This window comes from Pungitius pungitius, chromosome 4 (assembly GCF_949316345.1).
Source record: "Pungitius pungitius chromosome 4, fPunPun2.1, whole genome shotgun sequence".
In the NCBI taxonomy this organism is placed as follows: Eukaryota; Metazoa; Chordata; class Actinopteri; order Perciformes; family Gasterosteidae; genus Pungitius; species Pungitius pungitius.
In genome coordinates this window covers 5,340,307-5,364,642 of record NC_084903.1, presented here as the reverse complement: position 1 = coordinate 5,364,642, position 24,336 = coordinate 5,340,307, and the positions used below count along the sequence as shown (strand labels likewise).

The 24,336-nt window shown below is 44.0% G+C and overlaps 2 protein-coding genes across 2 annotated transcripts; both read right to left on the bottom strand.

Annotated features, from left to right (window-relative positions):
- Nucleotides 1–516: 516 nt before the first annotated feature.
- On the bottom strand, nt 517–13,715 carry LOC119227898 (CD81 antigen-like). Its single transcript, XM_037487091.2, has 8 exons — nt 13,527–13,715; nt 8,724–8,838; nt 5,009–5,106; nt 4,641–4,715; nt 3,989–4,111; nt 3,089–3,187; nt 2,620–2,703; nt 517–2,113 (listed from the first exon to the last, which is right to left on the bottom strand). The coding sequence occupies exons 1-8, from the start codon at nt 13,590–13,592 to the stop codon at nt 2,051–2,053; spliced, it is 723 nt and encodes a 240-aa protein (XP_037342988.2). The 5' UTR covers nt 13,593–13,715; the 3' UTR covers nt 517–2,050.
- Nucleotides 13,716–14,158: 443 nt separating this feature from the next.
- On the bottom strand, nt 14,159–21,294 carry LOC119229676 (tryptophan 5-hydroxylase 1-like). The gene is made up of 11 exons (XM_037490301.2): nt 21,040–21,294; nt 19,475–19,621; nt 19,150–19,333; nt 18,953–19,053; nt 18,804–18,871; nt 17,756–17,952; nt 16,921–17,056; nt 16,704–16,830; nt 15,523–15,618; nt 15,132–15,265; nt 14,159–14,560 (listed from the first exon to the last, which is right to left on the bottom strand). Exons 1-11 carry the CDS (start codon nt 21,169–21,171, stop codon nt 14,392–14,394), a joined length of 1,491 nt encoding a protein of 496 aa, XP_037346198.1. The 5' UTR covers nt 21,172–21,294; the 3' UTR covers nt 14,159–14,391.
- Nucleotides 21,295–24,336: the final 3,042 nt, after the last annotated feature.

The window sequence follows — 24,336 nt, the reverse complement described above, 5'->3', positions numbered from 1 at the left end:
CAGGCCTCCGTAGGTTCCGTCTGGATCCTGGTCTTGACTCCTGATGGACACCTACGCTTCTAACACCATTGATATTCCCATTTGTATTACTGTAAACGTTAATGCACTTCACTAACTTTGTTTCTTTCACAGAGCATTTGTGCTTCCTTGCCTCACAGGTTTCCATGGATCATGGTTCCATCTGGACCCTGTTCCTGCCTCCTGGAGTGGTCATACTGATACCTGCTGCTGCTCATCATCATTATTTCGATTTTAAATAATAAATCATGTTCCTACTTTTGTCATATTAAACCAACATTGGGCCACTGGGCCACTTTTTCAGAGTGAACGTTTGATATTTGTTTTATTCGTAACCAAAAATGAGGAAAACCGTTATGGAATATTTTTGACTCGCATTCTTTTTGTAGTGACTCTAAGATATGAGAAAAGGCCCGGTTGGGTCGACTGGCTAGTTATGATGCCAGGTTCCACTTATGTTATCCTTGTCATCTAAGATGCAAGGAAATCCCCAAAAAACGCAAGACAAGAATGTTTTATTTGTAAAATACATTTAATCCCTTTACATGTGGGCAAACAGAAGTCCACAAGGAGTAGAGAAGGGTTGAGGTGGAAGTGGGTCTTGAGGGTCGCACCGTCAGAGAAACACCTCGTCATTGTGGCTGTTGTCTTTATCCTTCTCCTCAGCACCCACTTCCACCGATTTCCACCCTTCCTTTCCCCTTTGACCACGTACCAAACGCACAATACAAGAAAAAAAGGCATTCATTTTTCTTTCTACAGCCTTCAGGATTTTTGTTAGTACGTCAGAACTGTAACTATTACAAGACACATTTTTGTATTAATGTTTTAAGTAGGTGTTGTTGACAAGACGAGGGGTTTTCAGAAGCCGTGATGATCCATAGCAGAGGTTACACCACTCGATATGGTTCAATGTGTGAGCGCCCGTGGGAACAGTCCTCAGGACTAAAGAAATTTGACCAGGTGGGAGCGATCTGATTGGCTGATCTTCAGCAGGCAGGTTAGACTGGCTGTTATGTGACTGTGCCAGAACCAGCATCACAAGGCGGCGTTAAAGGGAGCAGGCTGGGGATGATAAGGCGTATTAGTACAGCTTGGTACGCTGGTTATCACGGAGGGGAGCTGCATGCTGAAACTACTTCTTCTCACAGTGTGGTGACTTCCTGGAATCTCAGCTCGGTATGTTCTGGCAGTTGTGGGCCTCCGTATACCATCTGCACCAGGGTTTATCTTTTTGGGCGGTTGCATACAAACCGACAGCGAAGCAAAATAAGGAAGCCCGCTAAACACTGTGTGTAAACCACCAGGGGTCGGACCGCCTTCTCTGGCCTGCGCTGGGGGCTTGGGCCTCACACGACTGGAACCAGGTCTCTACACTGCTGGTCACTCAACATCATTTCTTGACCCACAATTAAAAACGAGCAGCCACACACACGACTCCCCGGGGCCAAAAGGACAAGACATTGGGTCACTTTAACTTTGGTTCCAGCTCCCAAGAGTGACTGGGATTTCTTCTTCAGTCGGTGAAGACGGAGCTTCAAATGAGCTTTACAACTAGTGCTCCACTACTAGAGTGGCTCACGCAAACAATCATCTGGTTTTTAGTCTAGAGCAAGAGAGACAAAGCAGAGCGTGCAGGAAGGATACAGGAGAAGGATCTGCTGCAATGCAATTTCCATGCTTTGGCAGTTATAAAGCACTGTTAATATATATTTATATACAGTTTATACATGAAACAGTGAAAAAACCATCCCTTAAAACCAGGAATATGACAACATGTTCATCGGTGTGGAAGCGGTGGACGTCATGCACGTGTGACAGCGGGATATAACGTCTACATATCAAGGTTAGGATGGCACCAGTCAGATATGCCTAACAGCATCTGGGACTAACAAAGAAAAAGACAGTGGAAATGCTCAATGGAGGGTGGACTACGTGGTCTTGTCAAAGCAATATATGTGACTTTTCCTGCTTTTTAGAAAAGAAGAAATGAGCGAGCGAGAGGAGAGCGCGCGGTGGTCAGCCTGTCGCTTTAGTACACCGGGCTGTTGCGAATGCCACAGCACAGCACCATGCTGAAGATCATCTCGAAGATCTAGGATGAAGAAACACAGAGCAGAAGGCTTGATTAGGAAATCTAATATTCATGAAAAAAACCTGACTCATTGCTTATCACTCAGGTCATAAGAGTGATATTAGTCTAATGTCGATGCACACCTAAAAAGAGCTAAAACCAGCAATAAAGCCATCCTGTTTGTTTTGATTACTTTGACAAAAAGCTGTGGTGAAATAGGTTTGTGATGAGTGTGGCGGGTCGGTTCTGTTGGGAGATGAGCACGTATTCTTTGCATGCCGGGCAGCACTGCTGAGCCGCCCTAGAAATCATTCATAGTGAGTCTTTTTTATTAGATATAGATGACAATGCAAAAGGTCCTTTGGGGGTTTTGACTGGACTGAAATGTTCCATGTAACCTGACTAAATAAGGACATTTGAAGTTTTGCCTACAGGCCATGAATGAAATTTAATAACAGACAACTGTAATCTGATGAACGTGACCAATACTACATCAATATGTATACTGTGTCAACCTGTGTTCTTACCATAATAACTGCAACCACTAGGGCGGCGATACCAATCAGGTAGATCTTATCTGTGAACAACTCCTTAATCCTCGTGTGGCAATTCTGCAAAGGAGAACCGTAAGAAACAACTCTTTATGAACGGTCCAAAAAAGCAACCAATGGTCTTGATTATGAGATCAAGAGGTAAACACATGGTCACATTTAGCTTGAGCCAACTGAACCAAACTAACCAGATGATCTGAAATAACGCCATTGAACAGTAATACGGCCATCACAGGGCGTTCACACTGTCTAGTGTTACCTCTACTTGTACAGAAGACATATGTTCATCAATGTATTTAAATCTTTCCAGTTACTGACTTCATATGTTATCTTTGGTTTTGCTGTTTCTACTTTGGATGAATAGAAACCTTTTAAATAGAATACGGAGAGAGGCGGGAGAGGGGGGGTGGGTGATGGAAGTGCTGACGTGGATGATCACACTTACAACTGACACCCCGCTGCTGGGGCAGATGTCAGTGATGCCAACTCGGTCAGCGATCTGCGTGAGGACGGACGTCACCTGGCCTGACCCGCAGCAGCGCAGCTGAAACACACAGCATGTATATGTATATATGTATGTATATACACACACACATTAGGGATGTCAACATTAACGCATCAATCTAGCCGATGATTGTGACCGAGCTTAAAACGATTTGAACGCAGTCAACGCAACTTTGTTTACTTCCAGTCTTCCGGTTTGCTGGAAGTAAACAAAGTCGGACATTGTTGGCTCTCCAAACAGAGCCGTCTAACGGTGAGAGTTGAGAGGACAGTGCACGAGGCCCGCCGCTAGTTCATGTTCCACCAGGTGGAATTCTGTGTAGGAGACGATTGAATGTGTTTCAAAAACCATTAACACCAGTGTCTCAAATACGCTTTCTAAAGTGATTACTCAAGATTTCGTCTTTTAAAAGAATAACTCAAAAATAGAATACAGTGAATATCAAAAAATAAATACAAGTGAAGAATGAAAAAATAAAATAAAAAACTATATTCAACCCCGATTTTTATTTTTAAATAGTGTTGTATTTTTCAACGTTCAACAACAAAACCTAAACTTTCACGTTCACATTTTTCCAAATGTACAAAAACTTTTGACCTGGATTTTGTTCCATAGGATTCTTGCACCTTACAATTTTTAAACATATTTTGTTTTTATAACCTTCCAAAAGGTGGAGGGGCTCCACCTGTGAGTCCATGCACCTCGTGGTGTGGTCCACATTTCATTGGGGAGCCGATATTCAACAAACATCATTTCTAAGATGAGTAACATTTAATTCAGGAACTAATTAAATGACACATAGTGAATCTGGATGATGCGTTTAGGAGTGCACGTTCATACCGTCTCGTGGAAGACCTTGAGCACGGTGGTGGCAGTCGGCCCCTGTTTTGGCTCGACGGGGACGACTTCGTTAATGGCCTTGCTGTACACAGTGTCGTAGAAGTTGATAATCTCCGTCGACACCTAAAACAAGAACAAGACGTTTCTCCGGGATCTGCCTCAAAAGAAAAACAACGGTTCCAAAGGAGGTGAAAGGCCATCCACACCGAAGCAGCCTCCTGGTAGGAATATGGGAGCTCTTTTATACGTGTCCCTTCATCCATCCCTATAGACGTCTATGAGAAAACAATCTGGCTTCTTATTCCATTGAATCCGTCAGTAAACATGAGTTTAAAGACTTCTTCAATATGACCAGCTACGTTCATACGGTGTGTGCCTCTTTACGTTTATCCATCCTGTTAAATACTGACCGGTATTTTGGCAGAGCTACAGCAAAAGATGCAGCTACACTATTAGTATTAAAGTATATGTTAGATTAGATTCCAGTGGAGACTGGTTATGGATTCAGAAATAGGAAATAGCAAACCTGAATATATTATTATTAAAAAAACACAAAATGAGTTTGTCTAAAGGCATTTGTTGTTGTTCATTCAATAATAATAATAATTGGCACATATTTCAATCTCGTGTGTGTGTGTGTGTGTGGTCTTACAGTGTCTTTGTGCATGAAGCCCCAGATTCCAGCTGCAACCTCGCAGGCAAACAGGATGACCAGGCAGGTGAAGAACTGTGGGACCACAGATAAACGTCAGACTACACGAGGATCTAGCACACCAATACTGATCCAGCTCCATTCATGTTGGCTTACACCTTTACCAGCACCTGTTCATCTGCGGAATAGAACTAAACTATTGGCAGGGACCTAAAGTGCCAAGTCAATAGGTTTATATGTAACCTCAAATTCTAACAGTGATGACCTCATGACCCCTTTCAAGAAGAGCAGGCCGAGACCGCACTTCCATTAGAAGAAGAGTAAAGCAGCTCCATGGCACGCACAGGGAGACGTTAAATGTGACTCACAGTTCCCAGAAGACACTGGGACTCTTGGATGGCGCCGTAGCATCCGAGGAAGCCGACCACCATCATCACTGAGCCGACAGCAATCAGGATGTGGACGCCTGCACAGAAAGACATGAGGCGTACATTTGGTATCGGCGACACACACACAAACACACACTCACGCTCTCAGCACCTTCCTGCTTCGTCGGGACAAGCAAGCTCGCCGACATACTATCTGAAAAACGGAAACCACTAAAAGGCCTTTTAGGCCTGCGGTGGCGCTGTTGATCCCTGTGTGCCTGCTCTGGTGTCAGGGTGCCAAAGTGAGTCCCAGGTGCACCACTTGTTTCACTCATGTTTCCTTATTCATATACATGTATTATTACATATTATTCACTTATTCTTTCTTTCAATTGAATTGTAAAAAGCCCTGGCCACCGAATCACTTCAGCCTGCTTTCTCCCTTCCTTTTTTCTTTGACATTGCTGTGTGATGTTTTTCCATACAGTGCTTGTAGTTTCCATTCACTGTGGTTTACATGAAAAAGGAGCTGTCAGAGATTTGTTTGGAGTGAGGTCATTTATTACGCTGATCACATCTGGTTTTCGAAGCGTGGCGTTGCTGCTGGAGCGCGCGCGCACGCACGCGCGCTAATTGGTGTTGCGTTCGTGTGCAGGTAAAAGACTCGGAAAGATCAGACATGGACCTTTCACAGACAAAAGCAAAACTATCCTTTCCAATAGTATTTCACATCCCGTTTCATTGCCTCGCTCTAAAAACAAGCAGCTTCCAACCGGTTGTGATTACCTCTGACCCCCCCCGCTGGAGGCCGATGCTTTTACCCACGTACGCATTGGGTTCCACGCTTGCTCCGTTGGCTTTGTTAGTGCCAATCATTACTGCTGCTGTGACTGTGAAGCTGTGCCCCGCTGATCAGGGCTCACGCCGTGGTGCTCGTATCGGGGAGTGGGCTCCCTGTGTGTTCAGGCCCAGCACCATTACTCCTGCCCGTCAGCTCCCACACATCATTTGATTATGGACCACTAACTGCTCCCACACCACACCCCCCTCCACTCTCTCAACCCACAGAGCCACTCTCACACACACACACAGGGCAATTTGTAAATCGATTTGTTGGAGACCGACCAAGTGCTCCCTCCATCTCTTACACAGTGGCTCTCCAGTCTGACACAGTCCTTCGCCACCACCCATCTGTCCTTTCTATTTAATGCATCTGCTCGTTTCAATAATTCCATTTACTTAAAACGACTTTTCCTGTCTGCCTTGATTCAATCTTCCATTACGCTGTCTCCCTTTCCTCCATCCACTATCCCCACTCCGCCTCCGTCTGCAGAGGAACTGCTGGATGCTGTGACTTTGCAGCGTTGCTAGGAGATGTGTCAAAATCTTCTCAAATGTTAAAGGCTGGAATTGATCATAAATTTAAAAAGACATGCACTGTGCTATCAAGTGAAGATAAGTCGGAACGGGAAATTGTTCGCACAATATAAAAAAAGTTCCTCAAACAAATCTAGCAAGAATATTTCCCAATTTTGAGGGTTTCCGTGACTTTGTTCCTCACGTCTTGGGTCCGCTGCAGACTTCTTGGGAGACAATATTTGGATCTCTAATGCACAATAACGATGCCAGTAGAATCGTTAAATGCAGAATGCGCCTGCAAAGAATCTGATAATAGCAGCTAACATTGTTAGGCTGTAGGCCGGGCGGAGCAGGCGGATTATCACATCAGTGGGCGTGGTCATTGTGACCAGCCTTCCTCTCTGCTGTTGGTAGTTTGTGAATACTGCTGTCCAGCCAGGCAGGGACCCCACAAAGTCAAACTGCTGTGGAGTGGAAAAGACCTTTTTATGATGGGACTATGATGGTTACTTTGTTGTTAGTCGTTCCTTTGACCCCGCTGTATTCGGTCCCAGTCAATGTGAATGTGTGGTTTAATGCCGGGAAGGACAGTGCGTGATAACCATCATGAGTGGAGGTAACAGCTGAATCCTTCAATGCAAATGTCCCAAGTCCCGCCTGCGTCCTATTTCAGTGAGGTGGTACTAAGCGCTGCTGGTCTGCTGCAGCTGTTGGACTTCCCGACAGTGAGTCACGTTGCTTTCATTTTCCGGGAATCGCCCCGGTTGTCCTGGTGACCGTGAACAGTCACAGCAAGAATCAGAAAACGAGGGGAGGGGTTGAAGTGATAACTTCCTGAAGGGCCTCCAGACATGAACAGTAACTGTATGCATATGTGAGCCAAGAACCCATAATCACATCATGTGATCCTTTGTCATGAACTCGCCGATGTGTAACAGCTACAACGGTAGATTATGAAACTATTATATTTGTGGCTCACTGGCACAATTACGCCAGCTGTGAGGAAACGGCACCTTTAACCGAAATCAACGTGAGCCAACAGGAACGGGAACGTCCAGACACCTCACTTTCCACCAATCATTGGGCTGCAGTCGAGAGAACAAATTTCAGTAAAGAAGTGATCCGTGCAACAACTTAAGAGCTGTAGAGGGAAAGAAGCGCCTTATTGTGCCTACGAGCGGGAAGGGAGCGAGAAGAGAAGCACATGTTGGAACAATCATGGCAGCGAGGGAAGACGGGAGGGGTAGAGACAGACGGGGGGGGGGTAGAGGAATAAAATAAGGAGCAGTGAGACAGCGCAACTCAGACGCTAACCACAACCAGATGGGGAGGGAAACTTTCACAGAGGAGAGAGGAAGAAGGTGGGGCCAGAAAGGAGGAGGAGGGAGGGAGTGAGGGCCGTGAGGAATTCTTTCCTACACCAAGGAGGAATGAGAGGGAGGCTTTGTGGAACAGAGAAGCTGCATTGAAGGAGCTCGGCCACACCGAGATGAAAACAGTTCTTCTGTGGCCGTGCTTCTTTTAGTAAGAATATCAAACCAATAACAGCAGGCAGATGACCGAGTCATGAGGCGCCATGAGCGGGGCGGGGCCTCGGGTTAATAACGAAGGAGGGCTTTGTGCGTCCTGCACTGTATGTGCACCACACCCTGCGGCCCGTTTATTTAGATAGTAATGAATTTAGAAAATATTGGATACGTTATTCTATCATTTGTTGGACACAGCCCTCTTCTTAGTGCAGAAGGATTAGAATGATTTCATTAGTGATGAGAACAACCGGTCGATGGGCGCAGCGATACACATTGTAAACAGGCTTAATGGAAGCTCCTTGCTCTTCTGGTTCTAAAGCAGAGATTTAGGCCCGTTTGGCTCCATGTTGTCAAAGAACAGGAGCAATTTTTGATAACAAACAAAACCTCCAGCTTAAGAATGTGGGGGGTCTGTTAATATTTTAGGGTATCTTATTGCTTTTAGCTCTGACAATATATACATTAAACAATAAACTTAAATAAAATAGTGAGTTTATTTTTTATGGTTGACAGATCAATTAAGGCCAAACCCGAAGTCAGTTCTATGTTGAAACTGGGTGTAAATGTAAAAAATGATTTCATTTAGACCTATTGCACATCCTGGGTGGTTGTCTCAGCGTAATCGGTAAGATGACAGATTGTGTTGTAGCTGTAAGACTGCTTCCTGATTGCATGCAGTTTTTTACCACCAAATTGGGTCATTCAGACTTTACAGCATTTTCATTGAACCCATCAGGCAGTCTTGAAAGAACCTGAGCAGAATGAGTCAAATGAGAATAAATAAAACACATTAGTACTATCAGAGCTTGGAAGGAGGGGATACATACTGATGTAGAAGGTGCTGGGGGCCTGGGCTCCATCCAGCTGCAGCTCCAGCAAGCTGCTGGTCTGAGGTTCATGTCTCAACCACAGGGCCACGCCCAGGATGACACCTCCGGCGAGCTGCATCAAACACACAACAGCAGGTTAGTACATGGTACATCACATTTGCACTTTAGATGGAGCTAGCCACAACTACACTAAAAGCATCCACTCCAGCGTTTCCCCGACCATTATTACCCGTCTTTGCTTGGAGCATTTGTACAAACGCCACAACATAAAGATTCCCCATGAGAGCCCTTTCAGACTTCCTTTTCTTACTCCTACTAATTATTTGGTTTGGAAAGGCCTGCACATACTGCACTGGACCAGTGTTGAAAATGTATTGTTCTGCAGTAAGCACCCACCTGGCTCACACGCACAGAACCCCCAATCCCCCTTATGAATGCTTTTACTTCAATACGTCAAAGGGGAAAACGTGGCCCAAGAGGATATCGAAATAAAAACTAGTTTCTGTAAATAGATTTCAACCAACCCCCTCTCTTGGTGAGGTCCATTCCAGAGCAAAGGCCAGCTGCTGCCCAGCAACCAGATCAACACCATAACAGGCAGGACTGCAGCAACCCCCCCCCCCACAAATACACGGCTACAGCAGCCGGAATGACTCACTAACTTCAAGAGAACCAAACCACAGCCATGTTTGACACCCCGATTACTACGGTGCTGGAGCGGCTCCAAATACGGGGAGCTAAGCTCAGCCCAACCCTGGTCCCAGGTCAGCGCTCCAAACATGTTGTAGCCAACTCCCTGGCCTAAATGCATCTGCATCCACGTGTCATATTCTCATGTAGCTTAGTGCGTGTAAACCAGCAGATACTATTTTAAAAGAAATTCCTGCATTAAAATAATGTATCATGACAGTTTGGATGATTTGAAATGGTCATTTATTATCACACTAGCATTTGATTATCACGGCAAACAACTACGCTGGTTTTCAACGTTCACAACCCCTTTAACTTGTCTTTGATCCTTTTCTGAACAAGTGAGGACTAGAGCACCCGCAGCGAGAAGGACCGGGCGCCACCAGAGAAGAGGGACGAGGCAGCGCCTCCTCCAGCCCGACCGACCCAGCCCTCAGAGCCAATCCTCATCCCAAAGTTACGCATCGGATTTGCCGACTTCCCTTACTTACCTTGATCTAACATGCCAGAGGATGTTCACCTTGGAGACCTGCTTACACCCTCTCCCAACAAGCTTGATAAAAATATTCATGACAGCTTGCGTTCGCAGATTACTAGGAGGACCCCCCCCCCCAAATATTTTTATTGCAGATCTACATGAATCACACAAATGACCTATCTTGGATCAAAAATGTCAAATTTTTCCAAAAGGTGGCGAGTTTGCACCCCTGTAGTCACGCAAAAGTGAACCAGGTAAACAAATCCGTTCTGTTCCCTCTCCTGAGTCTCTGCAAGTCTCCGCGTTTCAGCCACCAGGAACGTTTTTCGGGCCATCTTCTAAATGTCAGCTGCTGATTTTTATTCTGTCACATTCCACACCAAACAGACGTTGAAATATATGCTGCCGCTCGTGATGAATTGAAACTGTGAGCTTGCTTCAGGTGACGTCCAGTATGAGATCAGTACAATACCAGGTCCGCAAGAGGACGCATACCGGGGGGGTGGGTGTGTGTTGTTTGCTGTTCCCATAAGGTGCTTAATCACCACACTGACCACCCAGTGTCCGGTGGGATTTATGGAAACAGGAATGCTCACTTGTTTCAGACCCCTCGAGGCCTTCACGCCACAGCGTAAAGTGTTTCCTCGTATCGAGCGCACGGATCTTTGCTAGAGTCACTAAAAGCTAAAAAGGTTACAGTGGTGATGACAACGGTAGGGGGTGGGGTACATAAACAGTTCCGTAACAAACGTTAGACATTTCTACATTGTCACATCCCGTCAGGACTCAAGCTTTGTCATGCTGAAGCACTGCGTGTGTGTGTGTGTGTGTGTAAGACTGAGTCGTTGTGTATAATTTGAACAAGAACCCTCAGCAGATGATGACCAACACAGAAAGGGGTTTTGATATTTGCCAGATTTGGCTATAATCTACAGAAGCAACGGGTAACATATTACAAAAGCCCTAAAGCTAATCATTACTTTGCCAATGCATGGACAGATGCCATCTGTGTTAGAGCCGTGGTTCAATCATTAACTCCACACCAAGTTCTCCACACCAGCACTTTAGTTGTCATTCATAACGGATGCAAGCAATCAGCCGAAAACGGTCGTCAGGGGTAACAGCACTTCCTGTCCAAGTCTCCTTAGTATCAAAATGTCGGCCATTTGGCAGAAACAACTGTTGTTCAAGTGAATGTACCAAACTTATCAGGTCTGTTTGTATGTCGCCACACTGACTGAACCATGGCAGTAAGTTGTGTTGCTTTCAGGTGGCAGTCAGAACTATCAAGATTCCCCCTGATATCAGTTGCTACCGTTTCCATTCAAAAGAGCTAAACGTTTGGTGACTGTAGATATTTACAATTAAATATAGAGTTGAAAGGATTGTAAATCTATTTCTTCAAGTAAACAGTAGCAAGCCGTAGTCAACATCAATCAAATTAAACTTAGAATCCCAACAACAAAATTGAGTGAAAGTAACTAAAAAAACCACTAGCCACAGGTGAGCAAAAATGTTCATCTCAAGCCCTGATTGCAAATAATACGTAAAACATTTTCTCTAGAAAAGAGGTGGTTTGAAGAGTTTGTTTTTTTAAACGGCCTGGACCGAGCTCACACCACATCCTCTATTTCTTTCTGCAAAGAGGATTGAAGAGTGACCTTTATCAGGGTGGTTGATGAGAGGGCCACACCCCTAGTTTTAATTCATTTGAGTTACTACTATCAAGGGATAAAAATGACCAACAGCGGCATTGCTGGCTCTCAATCAATCACCACCCGAACACACTTGTCTTTTCCTCTGTTGAAATTCTCGGCCACGGTTTTATGACGTTGTGTTAAAAGGCTCCGTGGATTGCCGTGCAGTTTTGTTCAGGTGTCAGAGGATGAACCCTAGAGATTTGAGGGGGAGGTTTCAACAAGCGTCACCATGACATTTTGGGCTTTCAGTCCATATATCAGATATATTGCCATGAAGTGCGGGAAATACTTCCTTTGAATATCTTGGTATTATGTTATTTTGCTGTTATCTATAGGAAGCTATATTTGTATCCCTATGGTTGAATTACATTTCTTGTAAGTCGCTTTGGATAAAAGTGTCAGCTAAATCACATCCAATGTAATGTAATGCATGCCCACTTCTAGCAAGGCGTTCCAAATTTAATTTTCAGACTTGCCCTTTAAATACCAAAAAATGATGTATGCTGTTTTTTTCAAATGGTGTGAAAATAAAAAATGTCTTGATGTGGATTTGGTAGAACAAAACATCCATTCACTTAGGACAAGGGCATTTTAGTTCTAGTCAAGGTAATATTATTATTTCTTCACCATGGACTGATCACAGGGTGAGAGGGACAGATTTACGTTTAAGAAGAGAGAGCCGCACACTGAGCTGGTTTTTTTGTATTTTTTTCATGGGGAAAATAGACATTTGTCTTGACTACAATGTTTATAGCTTATTTATGAAATATCACGATGACTGCGTGTGCACTGTAAATTGGTGACACACACATTCTACACAGAGGAAAAACATATCCAACATAGAAATCTATGCATAGCATAAAAAAGCATGAATAAAAACATTATATACATTATATTAGCTATTTTGATGATTGGGAACACAGATGGGGTTTTTTAATTGGTGTCCTATACTTCTGACCGTGGAACAACACGTAGGCGTACCGTCATTGTTGCGTTTCAAAATTAATTCGAACTACTAAAACTCTGAAAGGTTTAGAAAAAAACATATGTTCCCCCAGTCATTTAGGAAAGACCCCTCGCCTATGTGGGCGGGGCTATACACGTTAGGCCCGCCCACTTGGCAGATAGATATAAAGTAGAAATGCGGTGTGCACTTTCAGCAGAAAATACAAATAATAGTTAACCTTAAATACTGTGTCAGCGTATTACAGGCTGATAAAGACTCGAGGTCGTGTGCGGTTATCTCAACAAAACCCCAAAACACGCCCACACCCTTTGCGGTTATCCTTCGGCTAACTGGCCTCAAAACCGCGTTTTTTCTCCGTCTGCCTCATTATTTACAGTATAAGAATAATTAATGGAGGGGCCCTCTTTGTGGGAGCAGAGAGAAAGAATAACGTGGCGGCAGAAACAAGCGACAGCGGGAGTCGAAGCTAAACACACGCACATTCTTCCACGATGCATCACCCGGGGCCTGGACCCACCGAACAGACCCCCCCCCCCGCCGCCACCACACACACAAACACACACACGGAAAATGGAGTGGAGGACGTAATCCAAACAAAGCCGTGTGTTCCCAGCATCCCCATCAACTAAGTTGTGTCCATATTGATGTCGCTATCAGAGCTTGGCGATTCAAAACACACTATAAACAAACTATCGCGGGAACCTCTCATGTCTCGGACTAAAACCGCTAGTTTTCTCCCGCGAGCGTGTTTTTATTGTTTTAACTTGTGATGTTGTTCATTGTGTGTCGGTGACGTGAATTAATCCGCATTTTTCTGTGGCAGACCTTCAAGGCGCGCCCCCCCCCCACCGTTCATTGAGTGGGTGGACAAAGTAATACCGCGAGATGACGCGTAAACGTGGACGTCGTCGGGCCGGGACGCTCAACACAAATACAATCCGCTATTCGCATGTTGCGTTACTCACCCAGAAGATGAAGTTGAAGAAGAAAAGCAGGTACTTGATGCATTTAGTGCAGCCTTCGACTCCCATGGCGCTCCGCTCGTGCTACGTATTCAGGGGAGGTTTCTGTGTAATGAGATTGAGCCTCGACTGGGAATTCGGACTTCAGCTCGGAGACAACACCCAACTCCGCCCCCCTCCTGGTGGATACCCCCCCCCACTCGAACACTGTGGACCTCCGGTACACCCCTTAAAAATAAAAGCACGATTAGTTGCTCTGTTTGAAACAAATACTATCATCACGGACCTGTGCTGTAAATTGCTTAAAAAAGAAAAAGATAAATGAGTATGGTTTGCTCTTCACCTGTCGAAAGCGTAATTGAGTGTGGACACCTTGCACCACGGAGGTGCGACGGTTCCACCTTGTGGTAAAGTTGTTCATACAGACACACTGGCCAGATGAGAAGTGAGGAAAGGAAGCAGGTGATCCTTAGTGAACACAAAGAAGGCTCTCCTTAACTCATCCTCATCTCATCTGATTCAAGGACTTTTTGGCCCAATGACTGGGAGTTCTTGGGTGTTGGTTTCTGTGTGTACGGGCCTTTGGACACGCACCGTCTGGGACTGCATGCTTACCACTTGGACACCTCGTGCAGCTATATTTTTTTATTGGATTGATTTCGTGAAGTCTGTTAACACAAGACATTACAATCATTGCCGTCAACAACAACTCATTGCATTCCTTTAACAGACAAGGTACAATTAAGAAGCCAGCAAGAAACTCCAAGATGCATGAGACATTCACATTGTAACAAGTTGTTGTTATTATGGTGTTATATTTATACTTAAAAAAGGTATTTTTAACGTGTACATTCATACAAATTTAGACTCATAGCTGTTTGTTGAGTCGGTTCAGGGCGTCTTCCACAATGTCCAGCTCATGTCGGATGTCTTTCACCATGCTGTTGATGGTGGTGGTGTCTTTCAGGATGTCCACACTCTGGGTGTAGGGGTCATAGCGTACTGTGAACGGGCGCCAAATGGTCTTAGCAAACTCCCTGCGGACACACAAAAAGTCAGTCATATGAGTAGCCCAGTTGAATCATTTCTGAAACCTTGCAGCTACAAATTCATTCAAACAATGTTGTCTGCTTGTGGTCAATTTATAAACAGAGAGTATACCAACTGTCACCGCATGGAGAACTAAACCACATGTTGCCAAAGAGTAGATGCAGTTTATTAAGAAACCTTTGAACTTTTCACGGAATGAGCGTGACCTGAGAAAATGAAAACACCTTTCAAATCTGTGCACCAGGCATGGAACTAAAGCCAGGAGGCCATTAGCTTAGCTTAGCATAAAGGCTGGCCCGGCTCATCCAACTCCACGAAGGCCAGTAAATAATGAAAATGTCATCTTGACTTTACTACAGTGCTGGTGTGATGACAGTTATGACCTTTTGCTAAGCCCCGCCCCCTGATAGTCCTAGTAGTTGGCCAATGCTACAATTGGCCAGTTGGCCTGCGAGGGCAGGACTTGACGGAAGGGAAGTTGGTTTGATTAGTTGCTAACTGCAAAAGTGACAATGTAAGATCAGCGCTATACCATTAAGGAAGGAAAATTCAACTGACCTCATTTTGTTCTTGGCGTCCTCAAAACTCTCGGAAACAAAGTAAACGTCTTGGAACGTAGTTATAATGCACTCCTGATTACAGGTCACCGGAGGGTCAAAGGGGAGGATATGGGCTTTGCCAGACAAAGCATGCTTAATAGAAAAAAAGAGACATGTTGTTGTTACATTTGCATACTGAGAAAACACAGCCCATAACCTAGTTGGCCAAGTAATTATTTATTATTTCTTTGCACAGGCAAAATATGTATCAAAAAATATCAAAATTCTCAAGCCAACATGTTCACCAAACATCATTGAAATGTTGAATGCATGGACAACCTTAGCAGAGAAGTTCTCATTAGAGCCACAGATGACCTTGTAGTGTGTAACGCAGCAGGTTGGAGAGTTACCTTGAGTTCACTGATAGAGGAGAGGAGTCCAGCTCCATAGGCCGTCAGTCTGCCATCCTGCTTACAAAGGCCAAACTCCACTGTGAAGAAATAACACTAGAACAAAACAGGGATGGATTTTTGCATCATCCTTTTCAAACACAAAGTAATCACTGTCAAATAGAGTTAAGTGTGTGCATATTGTAATGGTACGACCGTGCCATGAGGGTGGTATAATAAAAGGAGGTATACCACACTACTGAGACACTTATACATACATACATCCTCTGTAAACCTAAGCACACACATATATAAATCATTACACATTCTCAGCTGAAACACTTTGCATATGATTTTAGGGTTGCTTTTGAATGAACTATCACAGTATCATTAGGACTCGCCCAATCGACAGAGAGGGGCCTTGGTTTATCACCCCGAAACAGATCAGCTTTCCGTCATTGTTTTTCCTCCAAATGAACCATGGAAGACATAGCGACTCTGTACTTGTTGTGGAAGTCCTACAGACACAGAGTCTTGTTTTTGTACTAAATAGCGTCAGTAGGCGCAGTACAGGAACTCGGTCTGGCAAGCCCTCAAGCAAGCTGCCCGCTGTTTTTCAACCGAAAGAACAAATTAGAGTCCATTCGCTGATGGCGCTCTCACCAGTCCCGTCTGAGCGGGTAGCAGGCGCTAAGTTCCATAAATTCAGGTGCGTGACCAAGTGCAGGGACGACTTGCAATGCCTCGCGTGTTGTGAAAGCTGTGATGACATCGCCTTACTGCTTGTTTACATGCCGCTATGCAGATTGTACGCTCCAAAGTGGGAGCGACATTGTCGGCCAACAAGAATCGTGTTAAAGGTTAATATCAGCTTTCTGAAATGCTGATGTGATGAGGACCAACCAATCACAGGCCGATAGCTCTTCTCTCTTCCATAAATAGTAGTTTGGGATGAATCTGGTATCCAGATTAATGGTACTGGATATCCATTTATCTTTGTTTTGACTGTTGAGTTGAGTCACTGGAGCCTACGGTTGACTTGATCTTCACAGCATGCAGGTATTGGTTGCTTAGTAAGAGCCAGGAGACCTCAGGCATTATGGGTACAAGCTGAAAGCAGCACTGCTGGCGCTTCAGACAGCATCCGCGCGGCTCCTGGATTTAAATGAATGAAATGTGTGTGCAGGTGTGTACTGTCTCACCGTGGCCAGTTTCTGTATCGCGTCATCTGAAGCTCCCAGCGATGCTAAACCAATTTCTTGAGAGAACTGGGCGAAGCTGGGCTCGGCGAGCAGAGGAACGTGACCCAGCAGCTCATGGCATGTGTCACTACATCCAAAGAGGAAAAGGCAGGGGTCGCTTCACTGAGGCGGGTAAAAAAACAAACAGCAGGATGAAGCAGATGCCTGGTGTACTCACGGTTCCGGCGTGTACAAAGGGTCGGAGCTGTGCCGGACATACTGAGTGCAGTGGAACACTCTGAAGGCCAGGCCTGCTAAGAAGTCCCGGGGGGAGAGGTACCCCGCTACGGGCCGAATGATGAAGCCTGAGCGCTCTACACAAACACACACACACACACACTTTGGTAAAGAGAAGTTACATTGAAAACTGTGGACATTAAAGCATTTAAATTACCAAGACAACCAGGATCCATTGATGTTTTGTCGCAGTCTAACTTCACTCGGTTGTCTTAGTGAGAGGCGGAAGGATTTGACAAGCGGGCATCTTCTTCCCCATAACAAAACTGCTGCGTAAGCACTTAGCACTGCCGAATGCTGACACCCTCATGAAATATCTTTATAATTAGCCGACTTAGGCCTCGGTCACGGCTGTCTTCTCAATGCGATGGGAACACGGCTTTGTCCGCACTTAAATGCGAACCACCTGATGGGTTAGTGATTGGACAGAAGCTAGGGCGTGAAACACTTTCCCTTTCCCATAAAATCTGCACAATAAAATGTCAGCCGCTATTTTGGCTGCTTGCTCTTCCACCCTAAAGTATTAGTAGATCTGTTTTATTGAAGAATAGTTCAACAAATGTGGTTTCCAGCTGGACTCCATGCCCGGTCTTCCCTCTGCGCTCCTTGTGCGTCTTAATGTTCGATACTGTCCGGATCGTTCCCGCATGCTGATCCCAGCTCACTGAACTCTCTGCAAGTCCGACAGCCTCAGCACGTGGTCGGACCGAGCGAGCAGGCCAACGGGTCAACAGGCGTGATGGGAGGACAAAAGTCACACACGTTTGAACAGTTACCCTTGAGGAAGTGCGAGATGTCCTCCAGCTGGGGGATGTTGTCTTCACTGTAGTTGCAGTATTTGGCCAGCAGGGGGAGGTTTTTCAAGTACTCCTTGCAGGCGTGGCTGGGGTACAGCTTGTGGAGCTCCCTGAACACAACTCCCCAGGTACGCACCTCCTCTGTTGTGAAGTCTATACGAAGAATGGGATCCCCTCTGACGAAACGTATGGAGTCTGTTAGCTTGTTGATGTCATAAAATACAACTTTGGTGGATAAAATATGAAGATGGGAGATTCAATGTAGCAATAATATTTGAGGCCATTTTGTGGTAAGCGTATTCCAAACAAGCCTTACTTTCATTTAATTCTTAACGTCTTGACAATCAAGGGCATCTATTTCATTGTAGGTGGTAATTCATCTTTGAGAAGGCAGTACCAACACATTTATTTTTTATTTGTGAAATTTAATCCTTAAAAATTAGATTTTTTGTTGTTGAAGAAAACAACTTCAAAACATATAGTTCCGATGTAGTTTTATAGTCAGGGCCGTAACCCGGGAAACCTTTTAACCGTTTTCCAGCAGCAGTAGTTGTAAGATGCATTTAAATGGTTCCCATTTGATTTTTGTTTTAAAAGTTTTTCCGTTTCAGAGGGCATATTGTACTCTTATATCTATCTATCTATAAGAAATTAGGTCGGAAAGCCATGAAAAGTTCAGAACTTCAGACGGGAATAGCTCCATAATCAACATTACTCTAAGACTTTTCCTGCATTTCTCAAGATTTGCCTGTTTACCCAAATATGTGTGACCTAATTTGATTTAGTCTGGCAGTTGTTAATAACATTTATTTTGTGACAGTGTTTCGCTTATAATAAAAGATATAGGTTTGCTTCACCTTGTTTTACATAATCAATTGGCTGCTATTGTGAGTGATCCCCCTCCTAGACGAGATATTCATATTCTTGATCCTTTCATCCTTACATTTGGAAACATGTCACCTAAATAAAGCATTTCAAAGAAAAAAAAACCCATTTGCATTGCAGTCAAATAAACAGTGGAACTCACAGTTTGTGCCCCATAGCCAAATCAGCAAAATACTTTCTCCTTGTACGATACATCTTGTCTTTAAATCCCTGCAACAACATAAAAATACTTGTCACAATTCCCCTTAATAAAAAGTAATGAATGTAGTCTGTAACTGTGCGTGTCCTCACCGGATGGTCTGCGTCTAACTCTGAGCCATACATCAGAACCCTGTTGGAAGACTGATCCAAATCAGAGATCTTCTTAGGGAACCACGGCACACCAGCCATATCTGCAACACACCTCCGGTTCAGCTCAAGTAGAAATCTCATCACATCATCACATGTTTAAACAGATTAAAGCTCTATTTGTTAATCAGTTGGCCTACCGTCATCAGGTAGAGTGGAGTTCTCAAATGGAGTCATCTCAACTACATCCGTGTGCGTCCTTAGCAGCTGAGTAAGCTCCTTGAGCTGTTCGTGGTCAGTGTCACAACTCACGAAGATCTCAAAGTCAGAATTCCTCCGCTTGGACTTGCGGGACTCGATGTGAACGAGGTTGATGTGTTTTTCCTGCACATATCAACCACGAGCAATGATCAAACTCACCCAGATGGGATCACCACCACAACAACGACAATAAAATGACTCAACCGTTTCAACTGAAAGACAACACCACTCGTTCTGTAAAACTTTTAAAATGAAAACACCGACCTGGAAAAGGCGCAGCGCCCTGACGAGCCCGCCAACTTCATTTTTCAGTGAGAATATGATGGTTGCAACTCCTTTGTCGGAGAGAGTGGGTCTCGCAGCGGAGATGCTCCCGTTGTCCTGCTTCTCATCAAATGTATCGGATGTAACCTCAAAGAAAAATATCAGGGTTTTCCTAGAATCTGAAAAAAAGCGTTTTCTCCCAAAGCTTACTGAGCTAAGATCAGGTCAGTGAATTAGATAAATGTTTCCAAGTTAAGTGGTGACTGCCATTCATGTAACAATACCACCGTCCCTGCTACAAACAGAATGGAAGAGGATAATTCAGAGGGAGGACTTAAACATAGTTTAGCTTTCTGGTGTGTAGGTAGTCCTACTAAAAAAAGTGGGCTTTTCCTAGAACCATATGGCATGATCGGCAGTCGGAGAAATGGCAACAACCCCAGGCTCGGGATTTCCTCCACATGAAAATCTACACTGGATTTAACATATTGGTCTCCTAAAAAATGTCTTGTTTGGCGTTCTGTGTTGTACCAAAAAATCAACATTGTAACGGCCGAGATGCTACGTTAGGCATCCTAAACAATCCAGGTGACTCGATCCGCTTCTGTTATACAGCTCATGATTACCTTTTGATTGGCTTTGTTACAAGTTGTAGAGAAATTAATCCACACAGAGAAAATGTCTGAAAACTAAGGTACAATATTCAGTAACACGAGCAGACAGAATCTGTGGGTAAAATCATTGCACAAAGCCACTACACAGTTTTTCCGTAGTCACTACATGTGATGGGCACATGTAGTATGCATGTACTGTGCTCTCAGGAGAATGAATGATATGGCACCATCACGCTCGTAAGGTAAGAAATCAGTCTGCCGAGGAATGGAGGTTCCGATCTGGTCTCAGCCAATGGCTGAGCTGAATGATTGTGTTGATGCCGTGTGGACCAAGGGACGGACAACGCGGTAAGTGTAAAAACAAGCTGGACTTCAAGGACAGTATCTGGACGAGAGATTTTCCGGAAATCGCCAGACCGCTAGTGGGGTTCATGGTATAGGTAACTGTTTCCCGTTTGTTGGGTGAAGAACTTTAGGTCTCTAGATAGATTTGATAGATTTGCTAAGTGTCATCTGAGGTCCGTTAGAGAGCTGCTATGGTCTTAACTGTCAAATACCCCGATACATTTGTTTGCACACGTCATGTCGGCTACAGAGCAACATTTTTATCTTCCTCTCTTTCCCTGAGCTGTGACCCTGGCACTTTTTTCAGGCGGCCAATCGAACAAAGATATTTAGATGAAAAAGGCACTTTTATCTTCATTTTGATAATAAAAAAGCAGTACCAATAATATAAAACAAGTGAAACACACATAGACCTTATATTTGCTTCAGCTCACTCTTAAAATGATGTTTTTAGCTTGTAATAATAACTAATACGTTTTGATGGGCCATCACACAGCCACAGCAGCTTGAGTAGTCAACAGGCCAATCCAGAGGTGACCTCAAAGTAACACCTACTTCAAACTGCTGCTAAAAAAACATAACGCAAACATTTTCAGGGTGACTTACTTCATTGTTGAGCTGCTTCTCCTCGTAAGCAGGATTAACCGAGTCAAAAGACTCGTCTCTGCGTGACTCGTGTTCTTTGGAATTCTTGTTGTACATGCCTGTTTCCAGATCGGTGGAAGAACTGTTGCTCATTCAATTTGTGTATTCTGCTACAGCTCGGCTACCAACTGATTGCCTTCTGTGAAAGAAAGTGAGTTGTAGAAGATCAGAAGACCGTAGAAGATCAGCTGCAGGACGAGTTGCCAGCCGTACTGTCACACGGAGGGAAGTGCAGTGGTGTTCATGAGGCTGGAGTGGATGGGAGGGCGCAGAGAGGGTGCTGCAATTTATTTCAACGGGAGGTAGATTAGCACCGGTCATTATTGACTTCAGGGCGGATGCATCACATGGCCCGACTCACACACACACACACACACACACACACACACATACAGCATAGTGGCAACCCTAATTAAGATACTGCTTCGCAAGCAGCAACCGTGGATTCTGTAAGGGGGGGTCATGAAAACCTGACCAGCAGGGGGCGACTCCTCTTGTTGAAAAGGTAGTCTATAAAAACAGACCCTGCTTCTATCTGTTGGCTTCATCAGAGTGGCCTTATGCCTTAGTTTATGGTCTCAATCTCTGTTTAAAGTTCTTCAGTACAGTATGATTATATATATTTTATAAATGGTCTATTTAGATTTAAATAGACTATTAACAGGGAATGCTTTAGGGCGGGGCTACCGTGTCGTTGACATGTTGTTACCACTAGCAAAGACATACACTGTGTCTTTTTGTCATTCCTCAGAAGTCCAAATAAGTGACTTCCGTTAACTGGATTAAAAAAAACATAAACCTTTATTGTTATGCATAAGATACTGAATTGTATCTATCAAGCCAGACGAGAACAGCCAGCTTTTCAGACTTCCAGAATGTCTTCAGGACATCAAAACCTGGATGACCATAAACTTTCTTATGTTAAATTCAGACAAAACATTAATCAGGGCCAGGGTGCCTTTGAAGTCAGCTGTCAGGTGATATAGTTTCTCTGGATGGAATTGCTCTGTTATCCAGCAGCACCGTAAAGAATCCTAGAGTTCTGTTTGACCAGAATGTGTCCTTTAACGCTCAGATAAAGCAGACTTCAAGACTTCAAGGACTACTTTTTTCATCTATGTAATGTATTGAAAATCAGGAACTTTCAGTCTCAAAGTGATGCAGAGGTATGTGGTTTATGTGTTTGTTACTAAGCTGGATAACTGCAAGTCTTCATTATCAAGTCTCTCAAGTCTCTCCATTTGATACAGAATGCTGCAACTAAGAAAAGAGATATAATTGATGAAATAGAATGAAATAGAAATGATTTGAAAAGGCTGTGAAAAAGGGCGGTGTACTATATAAAATTAGTTAAATATAAGGTTTATGATGTTATGAAATATGATGGTGTAGGACAATAAGGACGTAAGGATGACATAATGCAAAGGTTCTTAATACAACCATACAATACAGAAGCCAAGACATAATCTGGTATGAAGATTGGTTGGATTTTGTGGTCTCAGGAATTGACAAAGTGTATGCCAAACGTAACCAAGTGTGAATAATCTGGACAACTAAGAATTTCCAGTCCACTGGCAGCAAAACGTTTCACCGGGAGGTTTACGGTCAGTAGTGTGCGACCTGTGGTGAAGCGTGTTAGAGGGTTTAGCACATAACCACCCCACCACCCAGATTCTTTTTATGGTTTTCATCAGGATCTTACAAAACGGCCTCAAAGGAAATTAACAATAATCGTCTAAAGCTTTCACGGGGGAACAGTGATATACACAAAGAGAAAAACAAATAAAGACATACATGTGAAATGTATTGGAACCGATCGCAGCATGTACATGCGCTTCTGTTGCCCTAGCAACAAGGTGTTGTTTTCTTTCGTGTGTGTTTTTGCAGGTGATTTCCTGGCACATACTGACTTTGTCAACGCAGTAATCCTTCTATATGATGAGTGATTGCAATTACAGCAAGAGACAGGAAGTCTCCATCTGGTTCTTTAATTTTGTCCAAAACAGTAGCCTGTCTCCATATGAGACCTGGCGCTTTTAAACCCATTTACAGCCGGATGTGACCTTCAGACGCCCTAACGAGAAGAGGATCACTGGTGCAGGTCAGTTCATTATAAAAACAACTTATCTGCAGCCTGGATGTTTTTTTTCTTCTCTTCCTCAAGGTGAATCTGACCATCGGCGCAGCTCTGCTCCTTTTGAGAAGCTTAATTGAAATCTGATCCATCTGCTCTCTGCTTACACAATTAGAGAGCCCAGGCCCTTTGTAGATGTGGATGCAGAAACAATTTCCGTAGATGACAGATGAAGCAGAGGGTAAGAAAGGCCAGTAAGGCTCCTCCTTGTGTGAAACTCAAGCGCGCAGGCTGTGTAGTGTGCAGTTGCTGGTTGCACACATTGTTCATTGGAACAACGTCGCGAGGTGTCAGGGGAAAGAACTAAGAAACGTGTAGAAGACATAGTGTCTCAAAGTATGTATGTTCTTCTTTTGCCCACTTCTGGCCAGTGAAGCCTTACAGAGAGCATCTCGCACAATGTGCAACATTCCTGTAGGAGGCCACAGAGTGTGACCTCCCAGCAGAGAAGCCCAAATGTGTGTTCTCATCTAGACGGAGACGCAGACCGCATGTCTTGTGTTTATATCTCATCATTTTGGGGACTAAGATACAGAACTGATGTGTGCGTGTCATCTGCACTAAATAATATTGTCGCTTTGGATAAAAGCGTCAGCTAAATGACATGTAATGTAATGTAATAGGGAGGATGAGAAGCAGACCTCCGAGCAGCACCTGGACGCAGGTCTATGTACAACAGCATGGAGCTTTGTAATAAAGATGAAAATAAAACATTCCATCCAGCTCTTCTAGGTTTAAATTGTACTTATAATGGCACTTTTCTATAACATGTTTTGAAACCGCTTATTTGATGAAAAATGTACTTTCTTGTTACTTGTTCTTCTGAGTTTGTATCTCTATGTGGAAATGCACTTATTGCACGTCGCTTTGGATAAAAGCGTCAGCTAAATGACATGTAATGTAATGTAATGTAAAGCAAATGACCTGAATACTCCATCTCAGGATGATTCAAGCCCCACTGGGATGCCAAACATTTATAGAATGTAGTGAGGATGAATCCTTTCTCGTTTCGAGAACATCTTGCTGGACGGGTACGGGAGAACGAAGAACGTCACCACTGTTTTTTTTACAATCAAGCTTTTTGTTTCTTTTTCATTTAAAACAAATGCTATACCTAATGAAGC